This window comes from Corvus kubaryi, unplaced genomic scaffold (assembly GCF_017639235.1).
Source record: "Corvus kubaryi isolate FWS band 111438036 unplaced genomic scaffold, C.kubaryi_AGA036_p1.0 37341, whole genome shotgun sequence".
In the NCBI taxonomy this organism is placed as follows: Eukaryota; Metazoa; Chordata; class Aves; order Passeriformes; family Corvidae; genus Corvus; species Corvus kubaryi.
Window position 1 is genome coordinate 9,236,535 of NW_024581112.1, and position 27,016 is coordinate 9,263,550.

At 47.6% G+C, this 27,016-nt stretch overlaps 1 protein-coding gene across 1 annotated transcript in view; it reads right to left on the reverse strand.

Annotated features, from left to right (window-relative positions):
- Positions 1-16,753: 16,753 nt before the first annotated feature.
- LOC121666345 (protein spire homolog 1-like) overlaps positions 16,754-27,016 on the reverse strand; it is a 30,984-nt gene continuing 20,721 nt past the window's right edge. The window contains exon 15 of the mRNA XM_042031829.1: positions 16,754-17,108. Coding sequence (XP_041887763.1) covers positions 17,063-17,108 — 46 coding nt within the window. The 3' untranslated portion in view covers positions 16,754-17,062. The remainder of the gene's footprint in view (positions 17,109-27,016) is intronic.

Here is a 27,016-nt window from a genome sequence, read left to right on the forward strand (position 1 = left end):
TAAAGCAGGTCTTTCAAGCATCTGGACACAGCTCAGCAATGCCATCTGCATTCCACCTCCACTGAAGGAAGAAAGACTGATCTAAGTGAGGCAAGGAAGGGATTCAGAGCTTGCCCATTCGTAGTGTCTCCAGGTCTGATGGGGAGAGCTCATCTATTTCAACCTCTACGGAGTTGTCTCTCTCTATTTGGGTAAAGCTGAGGAGAAGAAAAGGGCTCAGTGAGTAAACATCAAACAAGACCACTTCCCTTAACTGTTCAGAGAGGCTTTCAGCAAGGAGCTTGTCCAGGGACTCTTTTGCCTGGCAGCTGTGGTGTACCATGGAGTTCAAGGAGAAACTACTCTGCTTTCTCAAGGAGGAACTACTCTAACAGGCCTGAGAAGGATGAGGCAGGGGCAGGCAAGGAGGCAGTGCTGTGGGGGGATCCAGCTGTGCCTCCTCTGCCGCAGCTGCTTGCCTGCCCCTCACATTCCCGTCCCCCACCGCCCAACGCCTTTGTCTTGCTCTGGGGCCATTTCCCTAAAGTTCAGTTCTGCAGGTGTCTGACCTCATTGTGCTGGGAACAAGGGGGAGGCTGGGGAAAGGGGGCTCTGTCTGTGTAATTAAAGCCAAAAGCCCTACACGATGCTGGAAAGCTGAACCTTAACTGGCATCTCACATCCCTGGTGCAGGCTCTGGGCAGGACTTCAGAAAAGCTTCAGAGCAGGAAGCTTCAGAGCAGGATTCAGGAGATACTGCCAAAAATCACAGTGGACCCACGAGGCAGCACTCCATATCCCAGTTGTCAAACTCTGTGCAGACTAAAACCCACTTCAGAGCAAATAATGCCTTCATGCTGCAGCCTGGGACACTATTTGGGAAAAAGTTGCCTCTGGTTCAAAAGTCTACAAGGCCCTGCTTCTGGAAAATGGTGCTGTGTCCACCCCACCTGTCAGCTCTGGTCTGAGGTGCATGGCTGGGCTCTGCAATGGTCTGTGGCCCCCTCACAGCTGCAAGGCTTGTGAGAGACTTGCTGTGCAGGGAGGACACCTTGCACCCTGATGTAACATAAGGAGCAAATGCACTGTCCTGGCTCTGGGGGTGTCCTCCAAACAAGGCTCCCATTTCAAACAGCAGCAGCTCCAACAAGGGGCACTGCATGCGGGCTGGGCTGGGCCCATATACAGGCTTCGGCTTTCTTGCCAAGAATGCTTGTCCAAATTAACCTGATAATAAAGATGGTCTGTGTCTTGAGGAGGTGAGAGCCAGCTGTCCCATGGGCAGCTCAGGAACTCCTGAGCCAGCAGACACCAGAGAGTGAAGGCTGCCCCTACACTCAAGTCTCATCTGGTAGCTGCAGACCAAAATGCGTGATTCTTTCATCCCAAGCTAAAGCGCTGAGCTGTGGGACGGGGAGCCAGCAACACAGAGTAGAGGTGGGCAGCAGCCCTGGCAGGGGAGGGCTCTGCCCAGGTCCCACATCCACCCGGCTCCCTCCCATCTCCACCACAAGGAGTCTCGCAGATGTCAGCCCCGACAAAAGCACGCAAGTGGGAGGGACGTCAGCGCAGATTTACATCCAAAGGTCGCCATGTCCTGAGTGGTAAACGGGTGGACAAAGAAGTTAATCGAGGAGTCAAAAAGGGCAACCTGAAGAGGAGCGGCAGCTGGGAATGTGGAAGTAGAAATCAAGGCAGTTGGCAGGAAAAAAAGACGGAGAGTTTTGCATGCCTTTCCGATTTTTCCACATGGAAAGAACAACGCTGTACTATCTGAAATAGAGTTATTTTTACTGTCAGCTAAGAGAGAGCAATCAGTAGGCTTGAACTGATGCCTCTGCCAGCAGTCACAGTCTTTCTTCCCACACAAACCAGCGACCCCTCTGCTGTCAAAACAGCTGCCTGAAATTCCAGAGCTCGCAGGGGGAGAGCAGTGCCATCCCTGCTCACACCTGCAATGACAGGCTCTGCTATCACGTATCTGCTGCAACAATGTGTGGAAGCATCCATCAGAAAACTGATACTGATTCCACTCTGGGTGCTCCACAAACATGGAGCCTAAAGATGGTCGGAGCTGCCCAGAGCCTGCAGTGCAACTCTCACAAGCAGCAACAGGTCACTGCAGCCTGCAGCCAGGCAGGCATTTCTGAACTATTGTTCAGGGTACAGACTAAGGTCATGTTCCCTTTTAAGCTGAGTCAATCTTTTTACTGAGTTCATTGGGAGCTTGGGCTGAATCCAGCGGTTACTAGATGGAGCAAACATCATCTTTCAGAGCTTGGACAGAGCTGTATTGGCCCGAGGGTGTTTGGGGCATAGAGAAACCAACACCATCATCCATGTGACTCAAACAAACCAGAAAAAAAAGTGTTTCAAACATATTGATAAATGAGTATATTTTTTCATGCTTTTCTCTACTTATAAAAAAAACCCCCAACAACATGAGGAACTGCTTTTCTGGTTGGTCAAGGAATTCTCTTTCAACAGCACAAATTGATCATCCACCCTTTAATACCATTAATTCACAGGAGCAGAGACACTAGCCAGCTACTGGATGGGTACCAGATGGGCTGGATGCTCTGAGCAAGCCCAACTGCCCACCCAGGGCTTGCCCTGCTCCCTGCATTTAACATGCCCACTCTGGATTAGTGGAGAAAACCTTCCCACACTGACCTGTGGCCAAGCAAAAAGCTGTTTATAGTCCCCAGGAAATCCAGCTTCCCTTTCCTGTAGTGTATAACTCACAGGCAACAGAAAGGATGAGGGCTCACTGCCTTGCCCACAGCATGAACAGTTTTGGGAACTGGGGTGCTTCCAAGGGCCTCTGGACTTGACTTGGGAGATAGCTGGGCACCTCTCTTTTAGCCTAGAGCTGGGCAATTAGCCTTGCTCAGCAAGCAAACCTGTGAGGAGCTGGACTTCCTGTGCTGTATTGTCACACATAGGATCTAGCAAAAATACAGCTTCTACTTAAGTGAGGCAAACGCAGAATGAAAATAGCATTTTGCCAAATGTCCAGAATCTCTTGACTGGCTGAGTCCAAGCATTTTTTGCATAGGGCCTAGCTGAAATAAAGAGACAAAAGACTGTGACCAAAAAAAAAAAAAAAAAAAAAAAAAAACAAACCAAAAAGGTGCTACTGTCAGATACAAGTCATTTAGCTCAATCTAAAGGTAATTGGATATCAGCCTGGGGTCTCTGTAACACAAGCAATCAGACTAGCTGGTCTAATGATATCTTTTGACCTTCAAACCTATGAACTGATGCTCCATCTTTCAAACACTCACTTTCTCAAAAACTGGGTACAAATTAGGTCTAAAATATAAGTGTCCCTTGTTGCCACTACAGTTGTGCTAGGCTTGTTTGATAGTAGCACCCTTGCCCAGCTGCCTTGGGAGCTGTTTCTTCCACACTTGTCCCCATTTGGTTGCTTCTGTTATTCAATTCCACAGTGACAGACCCCGGAGAAATTCAAGCAGTTAATTTATTTCTTTCCAGCTGTAGATGTGCAAGTACTTTTATCAGAGATTGTTTCTTAAAATGTCACAGACAACGGGGCATTTTTGCATGAGTCAAGCCAAAAACATAAAAATGTCTCCCGGACAATATTTTGTCTGTGACGCTGGGACGTGTTTGTGCAATTGGCTTCAGGACAATAATAAAAAAATCCAGCTCTTCCTCTGGTGGGCATCAAAGCATCCTCAGGAAGGGGTAGGATGGCCACAGGGACAAAGCTGCCAGGTTACACCTGGGAGGAAAGATTTCTTTGCCCGCTCCCAAAGCCCAGAAAAAAAGCACAGCAGGGGTTTTGTTTCTCGAAGCTGCAGCTTGGCGGCCGTGCGGGCAGGTCATATTTTACAGTCTGGGCCAGGGCAGGATGAAAAACAGAGATCTAGTTTCGCGACGGCCCTGGCTTTTACACCGAATCCCCCGCCAGCTCCCTGCTCGCAGCGCCGACGGCCTCTGAGAGAGAGCGCGGGGACCTCGCTCCTCGCTCCGTTTGGGGCTTTTTCCTCCCTCCCCCGCCCCTTTTCCCTGGGAGAACCTCACTTGTGCACGGCGGCTTCTCCGTGCGGCTCCCCCCGTCGCCCTGCCCGGCATCCTCACCTCGCCACAAACCCGCCACACACACGCCCGCACGCACTGCGGGCAGGCACAAAGGCTTTCAAAGCCGCCCTTTATATCCCCCACAGCTGCCCGCGCAGCCCCTGCTCCAGCGCTCGCCCGGCAAGGATGCGTATTCTTCGGCTCCCAAAGGCCCCCATTGCTGTCAATTAGTTACGGGACGCCACCGGGATTCAAGGCTGACAGCTCCGGCAAAGCAGGAGAAATGGACTCAGTGGGGAGCGAGGGGGCCTGCCCTCTTTCTTTCCCCCCCTCGTCTTTCTCCCCACAAGAAATACCTTTCTCAGCGAGGCTTTTGGAGCCGCCCCCCCCCCCAATCCCACCGCCCGCGCCTGCATGCAGGGACATGCACGTAGAGGGATGCGTGGCGCCGAGAGATGCCAAACGTGCTGTGAAAGGGGCGCCGGGGACAGCCGACCTGCCCACATAGGGGGTCATCAATATCTCTGTGTGTTTCTCTCTCCCCCGCCTCCACCCTGGTCTCCAGTTACAAATCCCCCGTCTCTCAGCTTCCCGGGATGAACGTAACATCTTATTTCTCCTCGACTTTCCCACCCAGGCTGGCTTTCTACAGGGGGAGGGATGGGACAAGGTTAAAACACGACTCTGCAACAAGTGTGGGTTTCACTTGGCAGCATTTTATCTGTCGCTGCTGGGGATTCTCAGCTCATCTCCCTGTGTGTAACCTGGAGTGTAACCCAGCAAGCTCACAGAGAATGGAGGAGTAAAGCCAGGAGGGGGATGCTGACCTGGTGATTTCACGGCAAACGTCGGTGCTGTGAGATTTAGGAAAGAAACAAAGGCTGTAATGGTTTGGGAGTGAGGGACCTCTTTAGCCAGACCGTGGAAATAAGATATATTTCAAGACAAGGCATTGCCACGCTTTCAGCCTTGATATTTGGTATGGAAGAAAATCCAACCCAGGCATTGGCTTTGGTGATTTGAAATGGGATGTGTTTCATGTGAACTCCAACTTTGGCTCCTGTCGTAAATTCCAGTTAGAAATGAGGACCACTCACTCCTAACTCAATCTTTATGTTTGCGTCTTTCCTAGACATTTGGATAATATGGAGGGCCTTACGCCAGCTGTGGATTTGGCCCAGCCAAAGTAGTCTCTCTGGATCAAAGAGGGATAACAAAACAACATTTAGATAATTTTTTTCCTTGTCTCTGCTACAGGCTGTTTGTGTGTCCCTTGTCAAGTCACTTCATCATGCACCCACCCGAGCCACGAGCAGCTTCCCTTTCTGTCCCAGCACATCTCCTGCCTGGAGGCACAACTAAGTCAGGGTGACTGCATTTCACACGCCTTCTTGGGCTCAAGCGACCCTTTCATCTGAAACACTTGAAGATAAGAGCAGCTCAGATTCAATTTCTTGGACCAAAATCCTTCCCTGAAGTTTGGATCCTGACTGGTCCCAACCCAGAAAAAATGCAGTCTTTTGGTTTGGCTGCATCTGAAGGCTCCAGCTCAAGCCCACACGGCAGAGTCTTGCACAAACAGCTCATCTCGAGAGACTTCTGCTTCCTGGAGAGATGAAATCTTTCAGAAACAGTGTAAGAAGAGATTTCAAATCCCTAGGAAAAAATCCTCCCCTCCGCTCCCACCCACATCTTGGCATTGACATGGAACCATGGACCTTTGCCTAATTCAAAATCACATTTAGACAACAAGCCCTGGGCTATTACAGTGGAAATGAGAAACCTTCACTCTCAGTGGGAAAACCCATGGACATCCTTGAAGGCCAGCAGAAGATGTCAGGAGAGTTGTGCGTGGCTTTAATTGGGTGTGCACGATTATTCTCTTGCTGTGGGGGCTGGAGTGGGAACAAGGCAGCAAAATAACTTGGTGTTACAAAAGGCAGATGTGGTAAATAGTTCACAGGAGAGGCTGACAGCCTTCCCAGGCCACTGGAGGAATAAGCTGTCCAAGGAATGGCTTCTAAATGAAACAGCCTCCGTGCAGTTTCTGCATCAGGACAAAGGACAGGTTTATTTTGGATGTGCTAGTAAAACTGCTGTCTGCGAGCCGTAAGGTCATCCAGCTAAGGTCTGGCTGCTGTCTGGTGAGGAAGCATTCCTCTGGGCCTCCTCTGTCAGCGTGCAAATGCAGGCCTTGTAAAAAAGAATAATATATTCCCCGTTTCCCTACAGAGCAGTGCTGCAACGAGTGAACTCACTACAGTGAGTTCAAACCTACTTGTGCTGCAGCTGAAAGGCTTATTCACATAGACAGTACATGAGAAATGCACTGATCATGTGTTACATGGTTTCCTTGTGCACAGCAAGGCAGAAGGAACCTGTAACCATGATGGCACCAGCTGGCTGTGCCACTGATAAACCATCAAAACATGAGTGCGTCTGAAAAAACAGAGGGCATCTGAAGAGATGAATTCTCTTTTCCATCTTTTGACAGGATTCTGGTCCACATTACTGCTGATGGTAGGTTACATATTTTACAGCCAGCCTGAGAAGGCACTGGCTTCCATAGCCATTAATCCAAAACTTGTGACTTTTGCTTTGTTCATACAACCATGTACAATGATCGCATATTGCTCCTTTAAAACAAACCCTGCTAGAAAGGAAAAGTTCAAGGGATTTGTGTTTGGCAGCTGAGTGTTGAGCCATATTGACTTCTGGGCCATGGACCTCAACATGCCAAGCAAAAAGTAGGAAGAATGAGAAAGGCTAAACTGGAAACACCAAGGGATGTCTCATAAATAATGGAAATGCATTAGCAGCACCGAGGTGGGAGGTGGGCGGGAGATGATGACGAAGGGGGGATGGTGAAGAGTGGCCAAGGAGGAGAGTGGATCTCACACAGCGTTTCCTGGGAGGCCACTTGGGTCATGCACGTTCTCATCAGGCTGACAAAGAATGTCAGGGCGTGAAAAAGTTAAAGTAGTCACTTTAATTAACACCTCTTCACTGGTGAGACAAGAAGCTACCTCCCCTCTCCACGCCTCCTTTGCCATGCACCCTACAGAGCACCTCGTACCTGAGCTGCCGATAGCAGCCTCTGGTGAGAGGTGCTTGTCACCATGTCTAAGTGCATCACTGACAGAGTCAAGAGATTCAGCTCACCACCTCGGGGAGTGAGCAGGTAACAAACTGACAGGGTTTTCTGCTGCAGTCAGTGTTGGGAAAATAGTCAGGAAAAGGTGAAAGCAATCTCTGGGATGAAATCCTCCCAGAAATGCTGCCTCTCTTCCATCTTGCATGCTAATGCTGAAACATGAGTTTCTCAGGCAGGGATGAAAGGAAAACACATGTCTCATATCACACGGGACCCTTGGGACTGGGACAGGGGTAGGAGGATTTGAGGCAAGAAAGAAGATCTTTTTTCTCCTTTACAGTCCCATTAGCACTGATCACCACACAGGAAGAAAAAGGTTTGATGTCGCAACACCGACTTGCTCTCCCTAGCTCTCCTGAAGGAGATACAGGTCTGCAGGGAATACCCTACTAGTCAGCACCCCGGTGGGATGGATAATTCCACTGGTCCTGCTTGGGCAGGTGAAAGACATTTTTACCATTTGCTTTAGTTTGCAGAATTGGAGAGTGCACAAAGTCTGTAAAGAAGTTAAATCTTCCTGAAAGGTGAATTTTAATCCAGGTTTTGATGAAAAGTTTTGTGGTCTGCGTTGGACTAGTCTGTTGTGGTGCTCTCTCCTGAGATACCCTATGGATTTACTTCCCAGTCTCATCAGATGGGCAGAAGGGGCCTGATTTGCCCTCAGCTTAAGACTTCTATCTCTGATTAAAATACAACTGTGAGAGATAAATCCTATTTTTCAGAAATGCAGTTTAGTGGGAAAGGCTGCCCAGACAGCTCTGCCTGCACTTGAGGAGCTGCCCCACCTAGGAGAGTGTTCTGTGATGATGAGGCAGAGTTAAAAGAGCAGGGTTCGGATCCTGCCATGCCAGAGATTCTCTGGGTGACCTTTTGCAAATTACTGGGCCAAGGCCAGTGTTTCATATTCCCCAGCTGTTGTAGCCAGGGCTGGTTATACCCAACTGGCTGTAATCTCAGCTGGTTATAACCCCAGACAATTGTAAGTGTGGCAGAGTAGCAGCGTCTCAGCATCCCAGACCCTGTGTGTTACAGACTGTGGCACTCCAGCCACCAAGTGGAGACGCATGTGGACACTGGAAATGCCACTCTGCAGGAGCTCTGGGTGTAACAAACACGGCAGCGATACTGGGCTGCAGAGCTTACAAACAAACAAACAAACAAAAGCTCTCCTTTCCATTGCTGACACAAACATCTTTTTATTGCAAAACTGGGCAGGAAGATATTTTTTGCACTTTGTGAGCTCGAGGCTTCATTCCAAACCTTTCCCTCTTTTATGCTATACTACCACAAGAAGCTAAAATCTGAAAAATAAATGTTGCAAACCAACAATTTTTTTTTTCTCCATTTACAGACTTTTGTGGCTAAACACACTTTGATCCAAGAGATGAATCTGTTCCTCCAAGGCTGCTGGTATGCAACGTGCTGGCCAGTTTGCAATCTCCCTCACACCCTCCCACTAGTGAGGGTCAGCCTCAATTGCTCTGACCCACTCAGCATACCATGATTTCCTCAGCAGCAGACACAGTGGAAGATTTCATTTCATTGGTCCTTTCACACCTAAGGAGCAGCCAAGCTGATGCCTTGAAGTGGCTACCTGAAAACAGAGGCTAGACAAGATTAAGAGAATAAAAGCAGGTATTTATTTGAAGGGCCTTCAAAGGTACACCCTGGGCAGTCAAAAGCCTCCACCCAAGATGGACCCCGGGTCACGGGTTCTTCACACTTTCATAAGTTTGGTTCATTTGCATATCAGGGTTAATTCTCCAATTACAATTGCAGGCAATGAAGTAATTACCAAACGATCCCCTCTCCTCCCCCCCCCCCATTCAGAGGCTTTAGTTTACATATTTTGGGGCCTGGGACAACAAGGTGTCCTTGAAGTGCAAACCTAGATAGGGTTTGTTATGTCTAAGCAGCATGAGAGAACAGCAGCTAACAGGCCACATGGAACTTCAGAATTACACACTAGGGAGTACAGGATTTGAAAAATATAAAAGTTAAAACTGCTATGGCCAAATGCATCTGTTGGGTCTCCCCCAAATCTCTGCTTCTCTGCTGGTCCGTGCATGGCTGTGTTTGCATCTTGAAGGCATCAAGCATCCCGGGCTGGCAGGCAGCCCTTAACAATGTTAGTGAGTGATGCAGGAACAGGTGTGGATGCCAAAGGATATTTAATGCCACATGGCTTAATCTGGAAAGGTTTGAAGTCTGGACAACCCACCCTACAGTGTGCAATTTAAAAAGGCACACTCTCCCTGGTTCTTCCAAGGAGTGATTTGATCCACAGGCACTTCAAGGGAGAGAGAGAGTCCTGATATCAAAGGGTTCTTTAATCTGGCAGAAAAGGGCATTTATGAGAACCAGCTGCCAGCAGTTGAGGCCAGACAAATTCAGACTAAAAATCAAGGTGCACGTTTTCAACTGTGAAAGCAATTAATCCGTAGGGCACCTTGCCTGGAAGGCCAGCGGTAGCTCGGTCGCCAGCAGGCCTGAAATCAGGACCAGATGTTTTCCTGGAAGAGATGATATCACCTAGCCAGGGACAGCAGGCTCAGGGAAGAAACCATGCGGGGCCAAGCTGGAAAGTCACAGTCACTGCCACTGCCACCAGCCTTACAGCCCGTGCTCCATGCAGGAATGTGGTTTTATATATATATATATATATATATATACACACACACATGTATGTGTAGCTTCACACGTACACAGCCCCAGCTGGCATAGACCAGCATCCCTCCAGCCAAAGGTCTGCTCTGTACACTCTATTTATTTACCCATTTCAGTCTTACAGTGCTGCACAACCTCCTGGCCTGAGCTCAGGGGCCAAAATCTCCACTGGGAGATTTGGCTGGGCAATAGGACTGGGGGAAGGGGAGAGCCGCTGGGCTCCCGCTCACCTGGCAGGGGGGATGCCTGCCATTGCCTGCCTTCCCCCCACAGCCCAAGAAGGTTCCTTTCTTCGGGCCAGTGCTGCCTCACAGCGCTTCGAGGGTTGCCTGGAGCCTCCATTGAGAATCAGTGGATTGGGCAAAATCCCATATTCACCCTTCCTTCCCCGCCCCCAGCCCTCCTTGGCCGAGATGCAGCCCAGACGTCACAAACCATCCCCCCCCCCCCACCAACAAAACCCCACAGACACTCATACAAAAAAAACCCAAACAAACAAACAAACAAAAACAGGAAAAGAAGGAAAAAAAGAAGAACATAAAAAAGCAAACCCCAACTCTCCCTGCTGCCAGCAATGATAAACAGGCCCTGAGCCCTACAGTTGATGGCATCAGCAGAGGGACCCTACGTGTCTGGCTGCCTCCCTTGCTGCCAGCCCCCTTCCTGCCCAAGCCCATGCTGTTGCTACATCTGTCCTCCTTCTCTTTCTCCTCCTCCTCCTTATCCATTTTTTTCCTAGTTAGCAAGTGTGCACTGTTATAGCTGTGGTCCCTCGCTCCATCATGCTTTTTGCCTTTCTTATGGCAGCAAGGGCTATTTTCTTGGGGCAGGGGGAACATTTGTGCAACTTATCCTTGCACAGGTTGGTGCCTCTCTGTGTTGGCAGTGGAACGCAAGGAATGGCTGCAGCTTGTGCTCCAGGGCTGAGCAGCACAATGTTGATGGGCTGGGGAGAGGAGGAGGGGAGGGGGTGAGTCAAAAGGGCCTCCTGCATCGATGGGGAATAATACGAAAGGGAAACTCCGGCGGGCATGGGACGACCCAGATGGACAAAGTGCAGTGAGTCAGCTTAGTTAATGGGCTGCATTAAAATTAAACAGAGACAGTGTTCCTTTTCCAAGCAGCACAGTGACTGCAGAAGGGCTTCGTGGCCCCTGTGAGAAGGTGGTGTGAAACAAAACCAGGGAAAACCTTTCCCTCCCTCGCCGCCCCATGCTCAGCAGGTGTAAAGTGGGGCAGCCCTGCTGTCCTCCCCCTGCCTGGGTTAACACAAGCCAGCTCCCAACTTCCCCGCCACCAGCCTGCATTTCCATAAAAGGGATGATGATCTTGTCAATGTTGCTGTAAATCTGATTTTTTTGTACATGGTTGTGGCTCTCAGAGAGGTGACAGCCGCTTACCAGCTGGTCACCAGCACAAGGAAGGACCCGGGCAGTCTGCAAGACCAAGTCAAGCTTTAAAGAGGAGGATGATAATAAAATGCATGCCTCCCCACTCCCACCCCTGTCAGGAGGAGGATTTATACTCCTTCTTACAAAGGACTAAAGTAGTCATTTAGGCTCTGCTTCAGCAAAGCACCTGCTTAATTGCTCGCCTTACTTCACTGCGACTGCAGAAACTGGAGCACATGGTTAAGAACATGCTTAGAGGTGCTGCTGGGTAGGAATAAACTTAATTATATGCTTAAATATAAAGAGATGTTTAAGCACCTTGCTAAATCAAGGCCTTGCACCTGAGGAAAGTGAAAGGAAGAAGGTGACAAAGCAGAACAGAAGAGCAGCTTTTGGAACAACGAACTATTTTAGGTTCTCCATTCTACAATTAATGAAGATGAATGAAAATCCTCGTTACTTGGTGACTGAAGATGAAATGATCAACCACTGAGAAAGAGCTGTGTGGTGATGTATTACACAACTGAATACCTTTAACTGGCAAGAAATATGTATACTTTCCTGCATCTTCCCGTTTCTTCTTTATATTGATTAGGATATGAAGGATATGTCCTTGTTCAGAAAGGCATGGCAATGTTTGATTTCCATTCTGCATACCTAAAAAACCATTAACCAAGCTCTTAGTGTTAGCTCTGGGCAAATTTACACCTCTTCATATAAAAAACAACCAGGCCATTTAACCAAGTGCTGGACTGATAGCCCCAAACCCTCATGTGATGCGCTGTAGCAAGACTCCCAAAACAGTCTGTGTTTGGCACTGCAGGGTGTAATTGCCTAGCCCCTTGTGGTGTTCCCACTAGGAAGGTGCCAGCAGAGAAGGCAGCAGCAGTGTCCATAACCTGCCCTACAAGGTGCATCAGTACCAGGAAGGTGGGTCAAGCTCCCTCCTCTGTGCCTGGCTGAGCTGTTGTGACTGTCACCAAAAGGAACTATTCAGGTTGCAGATCTTGTCATGGGAATATGCGCTCCAAAGAGAGTCTGGAAGACACAAATACGGCTTTTCTGCACTCCTCTTGAATTGCCATAGTTTGGATATAATTTAGGAGATATGCTAATTGCCCATGATGATGGACTCACAGAAATTAACTATGCAGGGAACATAAATTACTGGGTATTTTTTACCCTTAGGAGAAGTAACTCTTTCTCTCAGCTCAACTTCACAGTTCTTTATTTCAGAGGCAAATAATTCTCACAAATAAGCAGAAAGAGATCCCAAATTTGCATAGCTTGCAGGTAACTGGGATGAAAGTGAAGAGCTTTCCTCAAGCTTTCCACACATTTCAGGGAGGACTGCCACGGCAGCCCTTTCTGCAGACATCCATTTCATAAACAATACATTTTTGAGAAATGTTAATTACTCTGGAAATTCAGTCCAGAAAAGATGAAAGATGAGCTATAAACACTGTCCTCTCTCAGTTCATGGACCAAGGCTTCAGACATACCTGTCTCACAGACATGTAAGCCCCCTGAGTGATCTGCTTTAACAGATGTGTGTATATATCAAAGAAATGTCACCTAAATCAAAAGTATTAGCAGCCTCAAAGAAAGTTTTTGCACATGAATTTGCAAATATCTGTCTCTCCTTCTCTAAGGGTTGGATAGATCTGTGTAACAGAGATGAACACCAAACTATACTCATGTACCTGCAGCAACACATAGCCATGACCCCAGCTGGACTAATATCACACTGAGTCTCTGGAGCAGCAGAGCTGCAGGAAATCTTGCAAAACATGCTTAGTACTATGTGAGCCCACAAGCTGGGGATAAGTTATGGTTGACTGAGTGGATGATTTGGTGGAAGAAATAACATGGGACATGGCAGGAGCTAGAGGGACTCAAGAGGTGGCAGGAGACAATCAAAGCCAGACAGTGACAGCATGCTCATGGCTTTGGGACAAAAGGTTAACTATGCTCTTAGTCAATTCTTCCTATAAAATACTGCGTAAATAACTGTAGCTGCATGCAATCTTATATTTGCTGCACTTCATAGAATCACAGAATGAGAGAGTGGTTTGAGCTGGAAGGGATTTTAAAACTCCTTCAGTTCCACCCTCCTGCCATGGGCAGGGATGCCTTCCACTAGACCAGGCTACTCCAAGGCCCATTCAGCCTGACTTTGAACACCTCCAAATGAAGGCCACGAGGATGGTGCAGTGCCTTGAGGGGAAGCCTTTGAGGAGTGGCTGAGGTCACTTGGCCTGTTCAGCTTGGAGTAGAGGAGGCTGAGGGGAGACCTCCTTCCAGTTACAACTTCCTCGAGAGGGGAAAAGGAGGCGCAGACACTGATCTCTTCATTCTTGTGACCAGTGACAGGACTCAAAGAAACAAGATAAAACTGAGTCATGGGAGGTTTAGGCTGGATAGCAGGAAAAGGTTTTTCATCCAGAGGGTGGTTGGACACTGGAACAAGCTCCCTAGAGAAGTGGTCACAGCACCAAGCCTGACAGAGTTCAGGAAGTGTTTGGACAACGCTCTCATGCACATGGTGTGATTCTTGGGGTGTCCTGCGCAGGGAAGGAGTTGGACTCCATGATCCTTGTGGGTCCCTTCCAACTCAGCGCATTCTATGATTGTATATGGCAAGGGTTGCCTCCCACTCTTGGCTCCCTCAGCCTCAAACCCGGATGCTCTTGGGAAGTTGGAAGTTAAAGCTAAGGGAGGGAAGTTAAGTGTGTGGCAGTGCAAACAAACTCACTGATGGGGCTGAACACCTCTGCACAACTCCCTGGCATGGCTCCTGCTAAAAAGGCAGAGCAACAAGTACCTGCAGCTGGAAGGCAGCATGCCACCTGTTGCTCTCCTTTCAGTTTTGTGCCTGTGGGCTTGTTCTCTCTTTGTCCCTTCAGATCATACCAAAACAAAGTCCTCCTCCTCAGTACTTCAGGGTCCTCAAGTGTGCCCATGTCCCGGGCCCCCACTAGCCCTGCATCTGTCCCTGTGCCCCCCCACCCTCCACGCCTTGCCCGTTGCCCACATCCTGAGCATGAAAGCCAGCCGGATTAATCCGGCACAGAGCACATTGTGTGTGAGTCATGACAGGCTCACTAAGGCGTGCAGTGCTGATAAAAGGCAGCTCTGATGGGCTCTGTCAGGGATCCCGGAGAAACAGCGTGGAAAAAATCTGCTAACCCACATCCCAGCCTGGCAGCCGCAGCCTGGAGACAGCCAGGCACCGAAGGGAGCGCGGGGAAAGGGTTCTGATCCAGGCTCAGCCTGTGGGGAACCCCTGGTCCCAGGCATGAGCTGCTGCTTCCTGGGGCTCTTGGGTCATCCAAGAGTTTGTGGGGCCAAAGGAGGGCTGGTGCAAGACCCCAGTCCTGAGGCTGAACTCTGGGATAACCTCCCTCTCCCCAGCTGGCCAGGGTACTTCGGGACTTAAGAAGCTTTAGAAAGGGAAGTCCGCCTGATCCTTCTGTGCATCTTTTTGTCTAAAACTTCCCTCTGGATAATTTTCTCAGTTCAGTTTCTCACAGCTGTGGACCACAAGGCAGCTTTTTTCCAATCCTTTGCGCTTAGCAGTGCTGCTCACAGAGGACCAGCAGGAGAGATCATGGCCCAGCAATACTCAGTGCCCTCTGGTGTGCTGCAGAACTGCCTCAAACCACCAGGAACCCGTGGTGGGTGAAATCCTGCTACAAGCTGGTGTGTAGCTCACTGTAACACTGTCCCAAAAGGTTAACAACTGTGTTTGCTGCAAACAGGGTTCAGCCCCAAGCCCCAGGCAGTTCAACAGCTTGCCTGACCACAGAACTGGAGATAATAGGGACCACAGCATCAGGGATATTGTGGAGAAATCAGGATAACATTAATGTGCACCACTGAGCTGGGAGGAGTTGCAGCCATGGGGTCTGTGTGGAGGGGAAGGCAGCAGCAGCAGATTTCAAAACAATCTAGATAAATTGGAGAATTGGTCTCAAATCAGCAGGACGGAAATCACACAAGAGCGAGTGCAAAATACCACAGTGAGGTGTTGGAACGCAAATGCAAAATGGGGACTAATTGGATAAAGAGCCCTGCTGCAGGAAAGGCTCCCAGGATTGCAGACAAAAAATTAGTCAACACTGTCATGCTGTTTCAAAACAGGCGAGTCTCTTGATGGGACCCATTAATGAGAGATTCACAGGGCAGGCATGGGAGAAAATGACTGTGCTGCAGTTGGCCCTGAGGACGCCGGGCACAGCACTCTCCAAACTGGGTAAACAAACTGGGGAGCCCTCCGAGGTGCAGGAACAAGCTCGACAAAAGCTTTGGAAAACATAATCTGTGAGGGCAGATTGAAAGAATTGGGTTTGTTTAGTCTGGAGAAGAGAAAACTAAGAGGGAGCATTAACAGCCCTTCAATACATAAGGGCTTGTCCTAAAGACTGCAGAGCCCAAGGGAGGAGCATGAGGAGAACTGGGGTTGGTTTGCAGCAAAGATTTAGGCCAACAGAGCAATAATAGGGAAACTTTGGAGCTGATAAGGCACACTGCAGATTGCAGGGTGCAATGTAAGTGGAGCTGGAGATACACTTGTCAGGAAGGGTTCAGATACAGCAAATCTTGCTTCAGAAGATGAGGGCATCTATGAGACCATAACCAAGCACTCAGTGCTGCACTCCTTCCCTGTCCTGCTCCCCAAGTGAATCTGCAGCTTTAATTACAGCCCCTTTCTGACCTCCAGCAAGGCAAGGGAATAGGATTACTCCAAGGAGAAAGCTATAAAGTGATCATCCATGTCCCTTGCCTCCCCACTCAATTTGCCATGCTTGTACCAAATAATAACACCCATTCCAAAGACCTTACTGTCCAAATAGATGGGACAGAGGAAGATTATTGCCCAGTAAAAGATGTGGGGGTAACAGAGGACTGTATCAGGAAAAGCTGAGAGAAAGGGACCTGTTTAACCTGGAGAAAAAAGGGAATCCTGGATATGCAGGAATGAACTTGCAGTATGCAATTAGCTAAAGGAAGTTAAAGAGAAGACACAGCCAGTCTGCTTTTGGAGGAGGCCAGTGAGAGAACAAGAAACAACAGGCACAGGTTGCAACTAGAGAAATGTTCCTTGAAGCTGAGGAAAAAAAGTCTTGTCTGGAAGGATATTTCATCATTGAAACAGGTTTCACAGAGAGATTGGGAAATCCTTATCCTTGGAGATTTTTTCAAATTGAACTGGACAGAGTCCTGGACAACAGAACCTAAACAACACAACCTGTTGAAAACAGCCTTGCTGTGAGCGGGGGCCAAGGTTGGAGCCTGCCAAGGTCCTGTCTCACCTGAGGTGTTATCTGACAGGTATACTGTACCACAGAAGCTACCTGTGCACCTGAACCCTGCCACCGATGCTCCATACGGGATCCTCTCTGCCACACTGGAGCCTCTTCAGACAGATATTTCTGCCCCTTTGCTCCATGAGCCTTTCCTTGGTCTTTGTGTTCTGCAAAGCTGAATCCCCACGGTTCCCATCAGGCCCCAACCCAATGTAAAGCCCTATGTAATAACAACATTTCTTGACCATGATTCACAACAGTAGCTACCACCCAAGTTCTTGGCTCACTGTGTAGCCCAATATCTAATGGTGTTCAGTTCAACCCAATATTATCTGCATCCCCACCCCCTCCCACTCCAGTTTCAGAGCCTGGCCAGCACTGAGCCCGTGCTGTTCCTATTCACAAACCTTAAGCACCCTGGCTGCTGCTTGGAATGGAGAGGGAGCACTTGGAGATGAACTTTTAGTGCTGCAAGCTCTAGGGAAGGCTGAAGTCCTTGCTTGTCTGTCACTGATTTATTGATGCTTCCCGAACTGTGGAATGCCAACCATACATGGAGATCTGCAGAAAGAAAGGATTTGGATTGAAGGAAAGAGAGGTCATTGCAGGCAAATCAGACACAGGCACCAAGAAATTGTTATGTTTTGTTTTGTTTTCTGTGCTGCTGCAATGAATGTAATAAATGTGCATCTGCTGAGCTGTTTCTACTGACAGAGTTTTCCCTTGTTTCAGACTTGGCCTGAACTCTTCTTAGTAATCCTGATCTGTAGTGATCTGCCCAGCAAGAGTATGTGTGCATATGTATGAGAGAGGGAGAGGCAGTGCTCATTCCCAAAGCAGACATTTTGTTCATCCTCTGCCAGCCATTTTTTGGATCGAGGTATTTTTTTCCTTCATTCTTTTGGGTCATAATGTAAGCATGAATTTGAAAATGATCCATAGAAGTAGGATTTAACGAGCCTGTTGACATAGTAATACACCAAAATGAAAAAAAAAAGCAAAAATCACATACACTTTCTCTAGACCCTCCTCTCTACAAATGTGGGTTCTTTTTTTTATTGAAAGTTAATCTATAGCAAGCACTAGAGAACAACATGTGTTCATTTCAGAGACTGCAATCTGTAATCGTTCTTTGTGAACCACTCTAACACACATCTTTTGTGCCTTCTTCTTCTCTTCCCTCTCTTGAGATGAAGCAGAGCTCTGGTTCAGCAGCCGGCATCTGTCACTGATTACAGCGGCGTAAGGTTTTACCTCTGAGGAGCAGAGGGGGAGCACACGGGGATCCCCAGCGTGTGTAACTGCACACAACTCTGCTCTGGCACTTCACACACAGTCACTCCTCCCTTCTAGGTTTGCTCTTCCAGACCTCCTCAAATCAGCCCTCTCCTCCATTAGCCCTCTTCACACATCATGCCCATGAGACAGATCCTGTTGATCTGTCCCATCCCAGGACCAGAGCTGAGCAGCACTGACTCGACGGCACATCAGACAAAATGCACTTTGGGTTAATCAGGCTAATCCAGCACTTTGAGTCCAGCCTGCTGTGGCATGGCCAAATGCAGCATCCATATTAGGCTCTACAGCAGACATGCTGTCGTTGGATTGAGGTTTCTGAGTCACGCTATTGAAGCCACACTCGTGGCAAAGCATTTTATTAATAACTTTTGTTGCAGAACTTTATCCCAACAGTCTAAAAATGGTACTACTCATAATTGCACTTAGATCTTGAGCATGGGGTTATTTTGTAGTTTATTTATGTCAAGTGGGTTTGGGTTTGGTTTTTTTTTTTTGCCATTTTAAACTTTCTTCACTGTAAGCTGAAGGCTTGCTCCTGCCCTGCTTTAGTTGCTGGAATACAGCTCTGTTTACTGAAGCAGGTTTTCCCAGATGGGCAGACCTGAGGGTTAGTTCTAGTTCAGGTCTAGGACAAGATGGCTAACAGAAGCCAGATAAGTGGAGACAGCAGGTCACAGACACAGCTGACCAGAGCAGAGACTCTACAGAACTCAAGACACGTTGGTTTGAGTATGGCTGGTGCTGAGGAGGCTGTAAGAAAGAAACAGCTTCTTGCAGCACAGCAGCAGCAGGCTGTGGGTGGCAAAGTCTGTGTAGCACCTTCCTGCACTAAACTTGGACCTAGTCTCTGGAAATCTCTCACATTCCCCTGGCAACGGATTCACTTTCCAAAACAAAATGAACTCAAACAGAATCATTTCCTGTGAATGAAGTCGGGATGGAACATAAAACCCAGGCGGGGAAATATAGATGTGTGACATATTTGAAGCAGCAGAGAGAATGATTTCATCCAGCATCCAGCTGACTGGTAAAGAGTCAGCCGCCCCGAGGAGAAAGCCATTAACACACAAACACATTTTATGCTGGCCAAGGTGAGAAAGGAAGGGCTGTAGGTACTGAGGTGACAGCTACTTTAGGATCAAAGGAGAAGGCTGAGAGGAAACAGTAAAACTAACTTCAGATCTGTGTGGGGGAGGCTGTGTGAACAGAGGGGGAAACTTAATTAAATGTGGCAAACAATGACTATATTTTCTGGGAAAGGAGCAGCAATGATTTCACTTCCAAGATACTACACCTGAGCAAACATTATCCAAAGCTGGCTTCAACTAGGACTTCACTGCCAGTATGGTAATGCAGATCTAACCTTGACTTTGAAGGCTAAGAAAAGTAACTGAGTGGGGAGACTTTAGTTTGCCAGTGGTGCTCAGTATTCCTTCCCTCTCCAGTGGAGTAGCTGGAATGGATAATTGCTGGGCGTGGCAGGAGATGTGGCTGTCTTATTCATGCCAATAATTTCTGAGAAGACCTAAAAAAAGAGAAAGAAGGTGGCACCAGTGCTGAGGTGAGTGACCCAGAACTTCTGCCAGGTAAAATTCAGTAGCTAGTACAGCTCAGGGAGAACACAGGAGCATCAACAGCAGAGGGTGGCCTACAGGTCACCAGGTGTGGGCCTCATCATCTTGACAAGTGTCCTGCAAACCATCAAGCCAGGAAGAAACTAGCAGACTTCAAGGGATTTTTTGCACCCAGCTAGTTGCTGGGCTAGGAAGGCAGCAAGACACACTGTGCCCAAGCAAGCTCTACACCAGTGCAGAGAAAGGAATATAAGTACAAGAAAAGAATAGATTGACTAGAATGCCACTGTTGACCTTGAGCATAAAGAAGACATCTTCACAGAGTGAAATCTAGGCTGATTTTCTAAGAATTAATACAGAAGCATAGCAAAAGCCAGGGAAGTTAAAATCCAGAAGTCTTTGGGGGAAAAAAAAAGAAAAAAGATGTAGAATTATAGGCTAATTAATTCAATTTCAATTACAGGAAAAATTCTGGAATTAGTAATGAAAAAAGCTATTTGTAAGAAACTGGAATGTAATGGGATGAGTAACAACCAATAGTCTGGTCTTGACAAACCCATCTAATTTCCTTTTAAAACAAGCAGACAGACCTCACAGGCCAGTAAGGAGAAGCAGATGTCAGTATCTTGACTCGAGTGGGTCCTTTGACACTGTCTTGCATGAAATTCTCATAAACCAGCAAGGAATGTGTGGTCTATCTACTGCAGAGCAGACACAGCACTGGTACTCAGGAGGCTGGGAGCAGGACTTCACTCTCCACAGACAGGAACCTATTAAACAGAGATGTACAGGTCTCTCTCTGTCTCCAACTCCAGTCTGTTGGTGACTTGGACTGTGGACTAGAAGAAAGATGATTAAATTTGCAGAGTGCTCAAATCTGGAAGGATCTGCAGGGACATCAAAGACAGGATTAGATTTTTTTTAAAAAGCAAACAACAGCCTGACAAATTCAAGAAACCGTCAGGGGGAAAAAAATGAAAGGACGTAGTAGGAATCCATACGAGGGTCCAAACTGAGGAATAACTGACTGCACAAATATGGACATGGAACTACTGGAGCTGAGGTTTAATGCAGATTAAAACCTGAAGTGTTTGTCATCAGTGCCATGCTCTTGGAAAAAGAAAAAAGAAAAAAAAAAAGTGGGCTAATTAAATACAATCCAGACAAAACCAGGAAGCATCATCAGAGTCTAGAGAACATGATCTGGGAGGAAAATCTGAAAGTTTTGGTAAAGTTTAGCCTTAAGAAAAGAAGAACTATAACAAGCACAGCAAGTCTTTAAGTTCATGAAAGACTGCAACAAGGGGAGAAAGACACCAGTCACTTCTACCTGCCCAAAACAGAGAGGTTCAGTAATAATAACAGGCTTAAACTGCAGCAAGAAAGGTTCAAACTTGATGTCACAAAAATGTTAGGGGAAATAGATGGAGGCAATGCATAAAGTGTCCAGGCATGAAGCCTCCCTAAGGGGAGAGCTTCAAGAACGCTGGGTAGCTGTCAGCAATGACAGCGGTGTCCTGCCTCAGGGGTTTGGAGAGGGAGCAGAGGTTTAGGTTTAGTCTGCATCTCTCCTGGGGGAACTTGACTGAGGGGAAGGGTTGGGAAGGGTCCACTGTACATGGAAGGCCTTGTTAGGAGTATTTACTAGGACAGGAACGGAGGAATACTAGGATGTTTCTCCTTCTTCCTTCCTCAGTCTTCCCCCCAAAACTTCCTTTTCCCTCTGCACAGGGCCTGTTTCCACTTACTCCCCTTTCAGTCTCTCATCTGCAGCAGGTGTCACTGAGCTTTCTGCGCTTCTGCAGCTGCTGCTGAATGCTTGAGGATCAGGAGGTGTCCATCCAGACCAGCCTTGTCCTGGGAAGGTGAAGGGTGCAAGGCTAGATAGGAGACCACTGAAAAGCCTGGAGGTAGGGCTTGCTGCTCCCAGTGCCACTGGAGAGATGGGGTGAGGAAGCAGCTATGGCTGCTGTAGAAGGAAGCTCCCTGCAGCCAGCATCTCCTGTGGTGACAGGAATGGAGGGACAGGCCTGCAAGAGGTGACACACCAGTGCTTCGCCTTCGTGGTCTGTGTCACCACTGGTGCCTGTCTCCTCTGGACTAAGCAAAGAGAATGATGGCAGGTCTGGCACCTGAGCACTGCCTGTGCTGCCTGTGCCTTAGGGCATGTTACACATCCCAGCATGAGGGGCTTCCCCACAACAGCCAGGACAGCAGATGTCAAGGCCAACCTGCACCTCTAGCCTGATCTCAGCAAGGTTCCTACCCTGGCTACAGGGCAGCAGAGGATGACACTTTGGGACCTCTGAATTGTGCTTCTGTTATTTGGGATCAGAATACAATTGTTCCCCACTCACGTGACGGTATAAACTCAGCGTTTCAGCTGCTAAGTGCCCCCTGAATCACTTGGAACTGCATGTATCTGCTATACACTAGGACCTACAGCACACTCTTAAAAACCCCAACTCCAATAGTGAATTAAAAGCTAGTTCCTTAAATATTTAGCTTTAATAATGACTCTGATGATCAATAGAAAACTTGGAATAAGATTTTCAACTCATGCAAACTGGCTGATTTAGATTTTATTGAAAGTAACAGCGCCAGCATGTCAACAAAGCAACCTGGCCCTATGAGCTCACAAAATCCAATCTAAATCATTTACTTTCAAAGAAAGATTAGTTGTAAGTGTTTTCCTGGCCTTCTGAGTGTTCACAGATTATTTGTTCAATGGCAGTTTCATGTGCATTGCTAATTATTGCTAATAATAATTTTGCATTGCACTAGCAATTCATCAGAAATGCACTTGTTAGTACATCAGCATTCTCTTTCCTTGTGTATTTTTACTGGCAAAACCCATCTCTGAGGATTTTCATTCAGCTGAACACTGGTGATATACATAGAAGGACCAGGAGCTGCCATAAGAGCTGCTATGTGCAGCACACTATATTCCTTTGGGTCAAGTCGTCTCCTAGTGTCAATCAGCATTAAAAATAGAGCGAGGCACAGTGTTATCACAGATGTAGAAGACTTGTCAAATAATCTTCGTCCCACACTCCTGCCTTCCAGGCCATGTCCAGAGCACATGGCACAGCCCCTCCTGCTTCACCCTTGGCACCAGCACTGTACACTTTGCTACCACGTGGTTCATGAGCCTCGACTCCTGCCGAGTCCCCATCCCCTTGGCGAGGATGCCCTCCCTGTGTGCCAGGACAAACAAGCACCTTCAGCCAAACCCCAGTGCAGCCAGGGAGAAGTGACAAATGTTTTCTTGGTGGCAGAAGCAGCCCCATTGTCAGAAATCAGAAGAATAATTTCCTGGTTACAGTAGCCTTCAGATACATTGATCCAATTTCAACCCACAAATAAAACAATGGGAGTGATATATTGGCTATTCTGTTTCGGTGACTGAGCACTCGAGAGCAGGAATGCAGCTCCCAGAGGCACGACACAAGGACTTGAAGAGGTTGGCTGTATTTTCTTCCACTTAAAACTGGGAGAGGTGAATAGCTGGTGAAAGTGGGGAGGAGATTGATGGCTTTGGAAACTGCAAGGCCCTCTTGCTATGTGGGACAGCTTTGGTACAGAGAGTCAGCTTCAAGCCTGACCTTGCCCTCCCTGACCTGTCAGTAACCTCAACCCTGACCTTGGAAGGACCACCCTTCTCCTGGAGGAAGAACAATTTGGGGAATAGTGGGAAAATGTGAGTGGTGATCAGGTTAAGATTATTTTATTTTCCAGGAGAAGACAGGCTGTGAGGCATGCAGAAGCTTGGTGTCCTACTCATGCTTTGGTATTCAAGGTACAGGAACCTTGTGGTGCTCATACAACATTAGCTCCAAACATGGTCTATCTCATTACACTTCTGCATGGAGTGCCTTCCTGTCCGCTCTGCTGAATCCCCATCTTCATTGCATTTTGGATTCCATCACAGCAATCAGACCACATCCCTGATGGAATTTGTTGAGTCTCTCCTTCTTCAAAAGTCATCAAGATTCGAACCAGGCTCTTTCCAGACCCAAATATTTCAGCAGCATGAGCCCCAAACCCATCTTGTAGCTCTCTGCTTCCCCCTGCAAGATCACCCCTTTCCCTTGGAGTTGCCTCCCCACTGCTTTCCCTTTCTCCTAACCAGCCATCCTTCACTGTCCTGTGTCTATAAAACACTCAGTACACACGGCAGCCGAGGGGGAGGGACCGAGGGGCTGGTGGAAGCCACTCAGATTTCACATTTATTTAAGAGCCGTGGCTGTGCTTGTTTGATTTATCTTCACACATACGTTTGACAGATATGGTCTCATAAAAACTCCACGGAGTAAAAACAGCAGAAAGGCCTGCAGCCATACTGCATCAGCATTCCGTCTGGCTCCAGCGCTAAGCACAGATCAAGCTCACTGCAGCTGGCAGCACCCCTCACTTGGGAAACTTTTGAGTTTGCAAAGCCTGAAATGCAGAGTGCTCAAGTGTAGCTGGTCCTGAGTTTCCCAGGTGTCTGGGCAAAAAATGAAAAAGGTCGTGATTTTCTCTTATCTTGAAAAGTCCCACTGCATTTCACATAAATTGCTTTGTTCAAATAAACTTACATTTAGGTGGCTAATCTCATCCTTTCCCCAAATCCTGTGGGATACAACAGTGTTCAGAATATCTCAAGAGAGTTACGGTTTTTATAGCATTTCCAAAAACACCTCTACCAAATTGCAGCAGTTAAGGAGTAAACTTGCTTCACCCTTACCTTGCAAGGGCCTTATAAGCTTGCTCTATTTGTATTACTCCCAACATTCCCTTAAAAAAATGAGGTCTTATTTAATGAGTCAGATTCATACTGTTGTGGTTCTGATAAATACGTTTTCATTGGAGCGGAATTGTAAAATTTGTGCACAAAGCAGCTACTATATAGTTTGGGTTATAGGCTCCAAAAAAGCACAGCCCACTTCAATATATGCGTATTTCACAGTGCTTTTTTTAAAGGGGAGCACACCTGAAACTCTCATTCCCAGCATCAGGAGAGGCAAAGTGAAATAGCTGTCAATAAAGTCGCTGGCGTGCTAATGTTGCTCGAAGGTAGGACTCCAGCTGCATTCAGGTGGCTTTTTATTACGCGTATAAATAACAGCCCCGCCACGTCTGGGAGCTGGCAGCACAGTCTGCAAGAAGGAGCTCAGAGCTGAGAGTGAAAGGCCCTGTGTTCCAACTTGCTGCCGTGGTGGCCACTCCGTTTCTTTATGCGTTACTCACACATATGAAATAATGTTCCTAATGCTTGTCACGCAGAGATAAGACAGATCTTGCTCTGTTAACAAAAGCAAATGTGAAGGCCCATGTAACGGGCCCACAATTATCTTGGCTGGTTAAAACCACTGGATGAGTAGGAGAAATTGTGACTGCTTCTCTGTGGGCAGATATTTGTGGTCCTCTCTCTCACTAGGGATGATTTTTCTCAGCTATAGAAATGTCACCTTTTCTGGTTTAGATAGATAACTAAGGAGTATGCAACAAAGTTTTGGAAACCTCATGTTTTCCTGACTTGGGATAACCTGTTCTGGCTTATGGCTATCTCCTCTATCGCTGATCTCCGAGCTCTGATCCTCTTGGTGCCATATCCACCCAGTTTTCATGGTCACACTGAGCAGCGTCACCCCTTCACCATCCATACATGCAGCTCAGTGCCTGGTAGAGGGTTATTTTCCAAAGGTGAGGGCTTTCAGGCAGTGGTTCCCTCTCTCCTTCGGGACAGTTCTTCCCAGCTATGGAAATGCCATCTTTTCTGTTTTAAGCAAAAAACAAAGGAATTGCAGACACGCTGCCTTCAGGACACACTCGCCAGCTCTCCTGTTTTCCAACAGCACTAGTCAAGGACCAGATACTGCTCATTGTGGCCTGGCTTTTTCACTCCCTCTTCCCCTGTTGCTGGCAGATGAAAAATGTAATTCACCTTCATTAGTAACTTCAGGGGACCCAGCCCCAGGGCCAACTTCAGACTTCTCTCTGGAGTCTGAACCATTTGAAGAGACATCATTGGTGGACAATGTATTAATTATAGCGCTTATTGTTGTACACATTGTTACACAGACATGCCACACACCTTGGGCAGTGTCTGGGCTTGGACATTTATCATAGAACCATAGAATTGTTAAGGTTAGAAAACACCTCTAGGATCATGGAATCCAGCCATTAACCCAGCACCACCATGTTCACCATTAAACCATGTCCCCAAGTGCCACATCCACAGGGTTTTTGAACACTTCCAGGGACGGTGACTCTGCCCCTTCCCTTGGCAGCCCATTCCAGGGCTAGACAACCCTTTCAGTGAAGAAATTTTTCATCATATCCAATCTAAACCTCTCCTGGTGATTTCCTCTTGTCCTGTTACTTGTTACCTGGGAGAAGAGACTAACCCCCACCTGGCTACAGCCTCCTTTCTGGTAGTTGTAGAGTGTGATAAGGTCTTCCCTGAGCCTCCTCTTGTCCAGGCTAAACACCCCCAGCTCCCTCAGCTGCTCCTCATAAGAACTGTGCTCCAGGCCCCTGTGACAAACCAACAGCGAAGACCTGTGGTCTGACATGATTCCTTTCAGAAACAGGCCAGCCTCGGCCAGAGGCAGGGCAAGACAAGCTCCCTCAGAAGGCTGCAGGCAACATGGAAAGGCAGGTCCCTGGAGTGCACAAAATGAAATAACCATGTGTGAGACCCAGCTATCCCAAGAGGGGGACCATATCTCCTGCATATAAATGCAGGAAAGGAGGGCACCCTCACACTGGTGGCATAGCCACCAACATGCAGCATTTCTATCCCTTCTTTTTTATTGTGTGTCGTTACAGAGCCACAAGGAAGGTACTGACAAGCAGTCAAGGAATTCAGTTGCTGGTTCGCTATGCAGGACTTGGGAGCTGGAGGGCGAAAGTGATGCATGGAAATTAAGTTAATTTTAAACCGCAGGCAAGAGAAGAGACTTGCTAGCAGTTACTTAAGAGAAGCTGCTGACTGTTTAAATACCATTAAGAAGATTAATGTCAGCCCGCAGAACCACTGAAAAATTAAGGCTGAAAGGGACCTTGAAAGGTCAGACCAGTCCATTCCACTAACCCAAGCAGGATCACCTAAACCTCGGACATCCCTGACAGATGTTGCTTAACTTCATCTTAAAGTTCTCCACTCCCTAGGCAGTCTATTCTTTATTATCCCTGTCATTAGAAAGTTTTTCCTAACATCTAAATTGAGCCTTTCCTGCTGTTACTTAAGCCTTCTTTCTTTTTTTTTTTTTTCTCCTCTCCTCCATCACAGAGAAGGAGCAATGATTATGCCTTTTAATGTGCTTAAATCTTCAGTTCTCTCCTCCTTTGGGTTAGAGAATTTCAGTTCTTTCAGGCTTCCCTGGTAGGTAATGGTTTCTCCATTTCCGTTTGTTCTCCCTGCTCTCTGCTGGGCTGGATCCAATTACGCCACATCTCCCCTTAACTTATTTTCTATCACCTCAACACCATGACATAGCTGACTTGCATTCAGCTTTTGATCCCTTTTATGAAGAATTGCTACTTAACCCATCACTCCCTCCTCTGTACTCTGGGAGTTCATATTATTGCTCACGTGTATGACCTTCC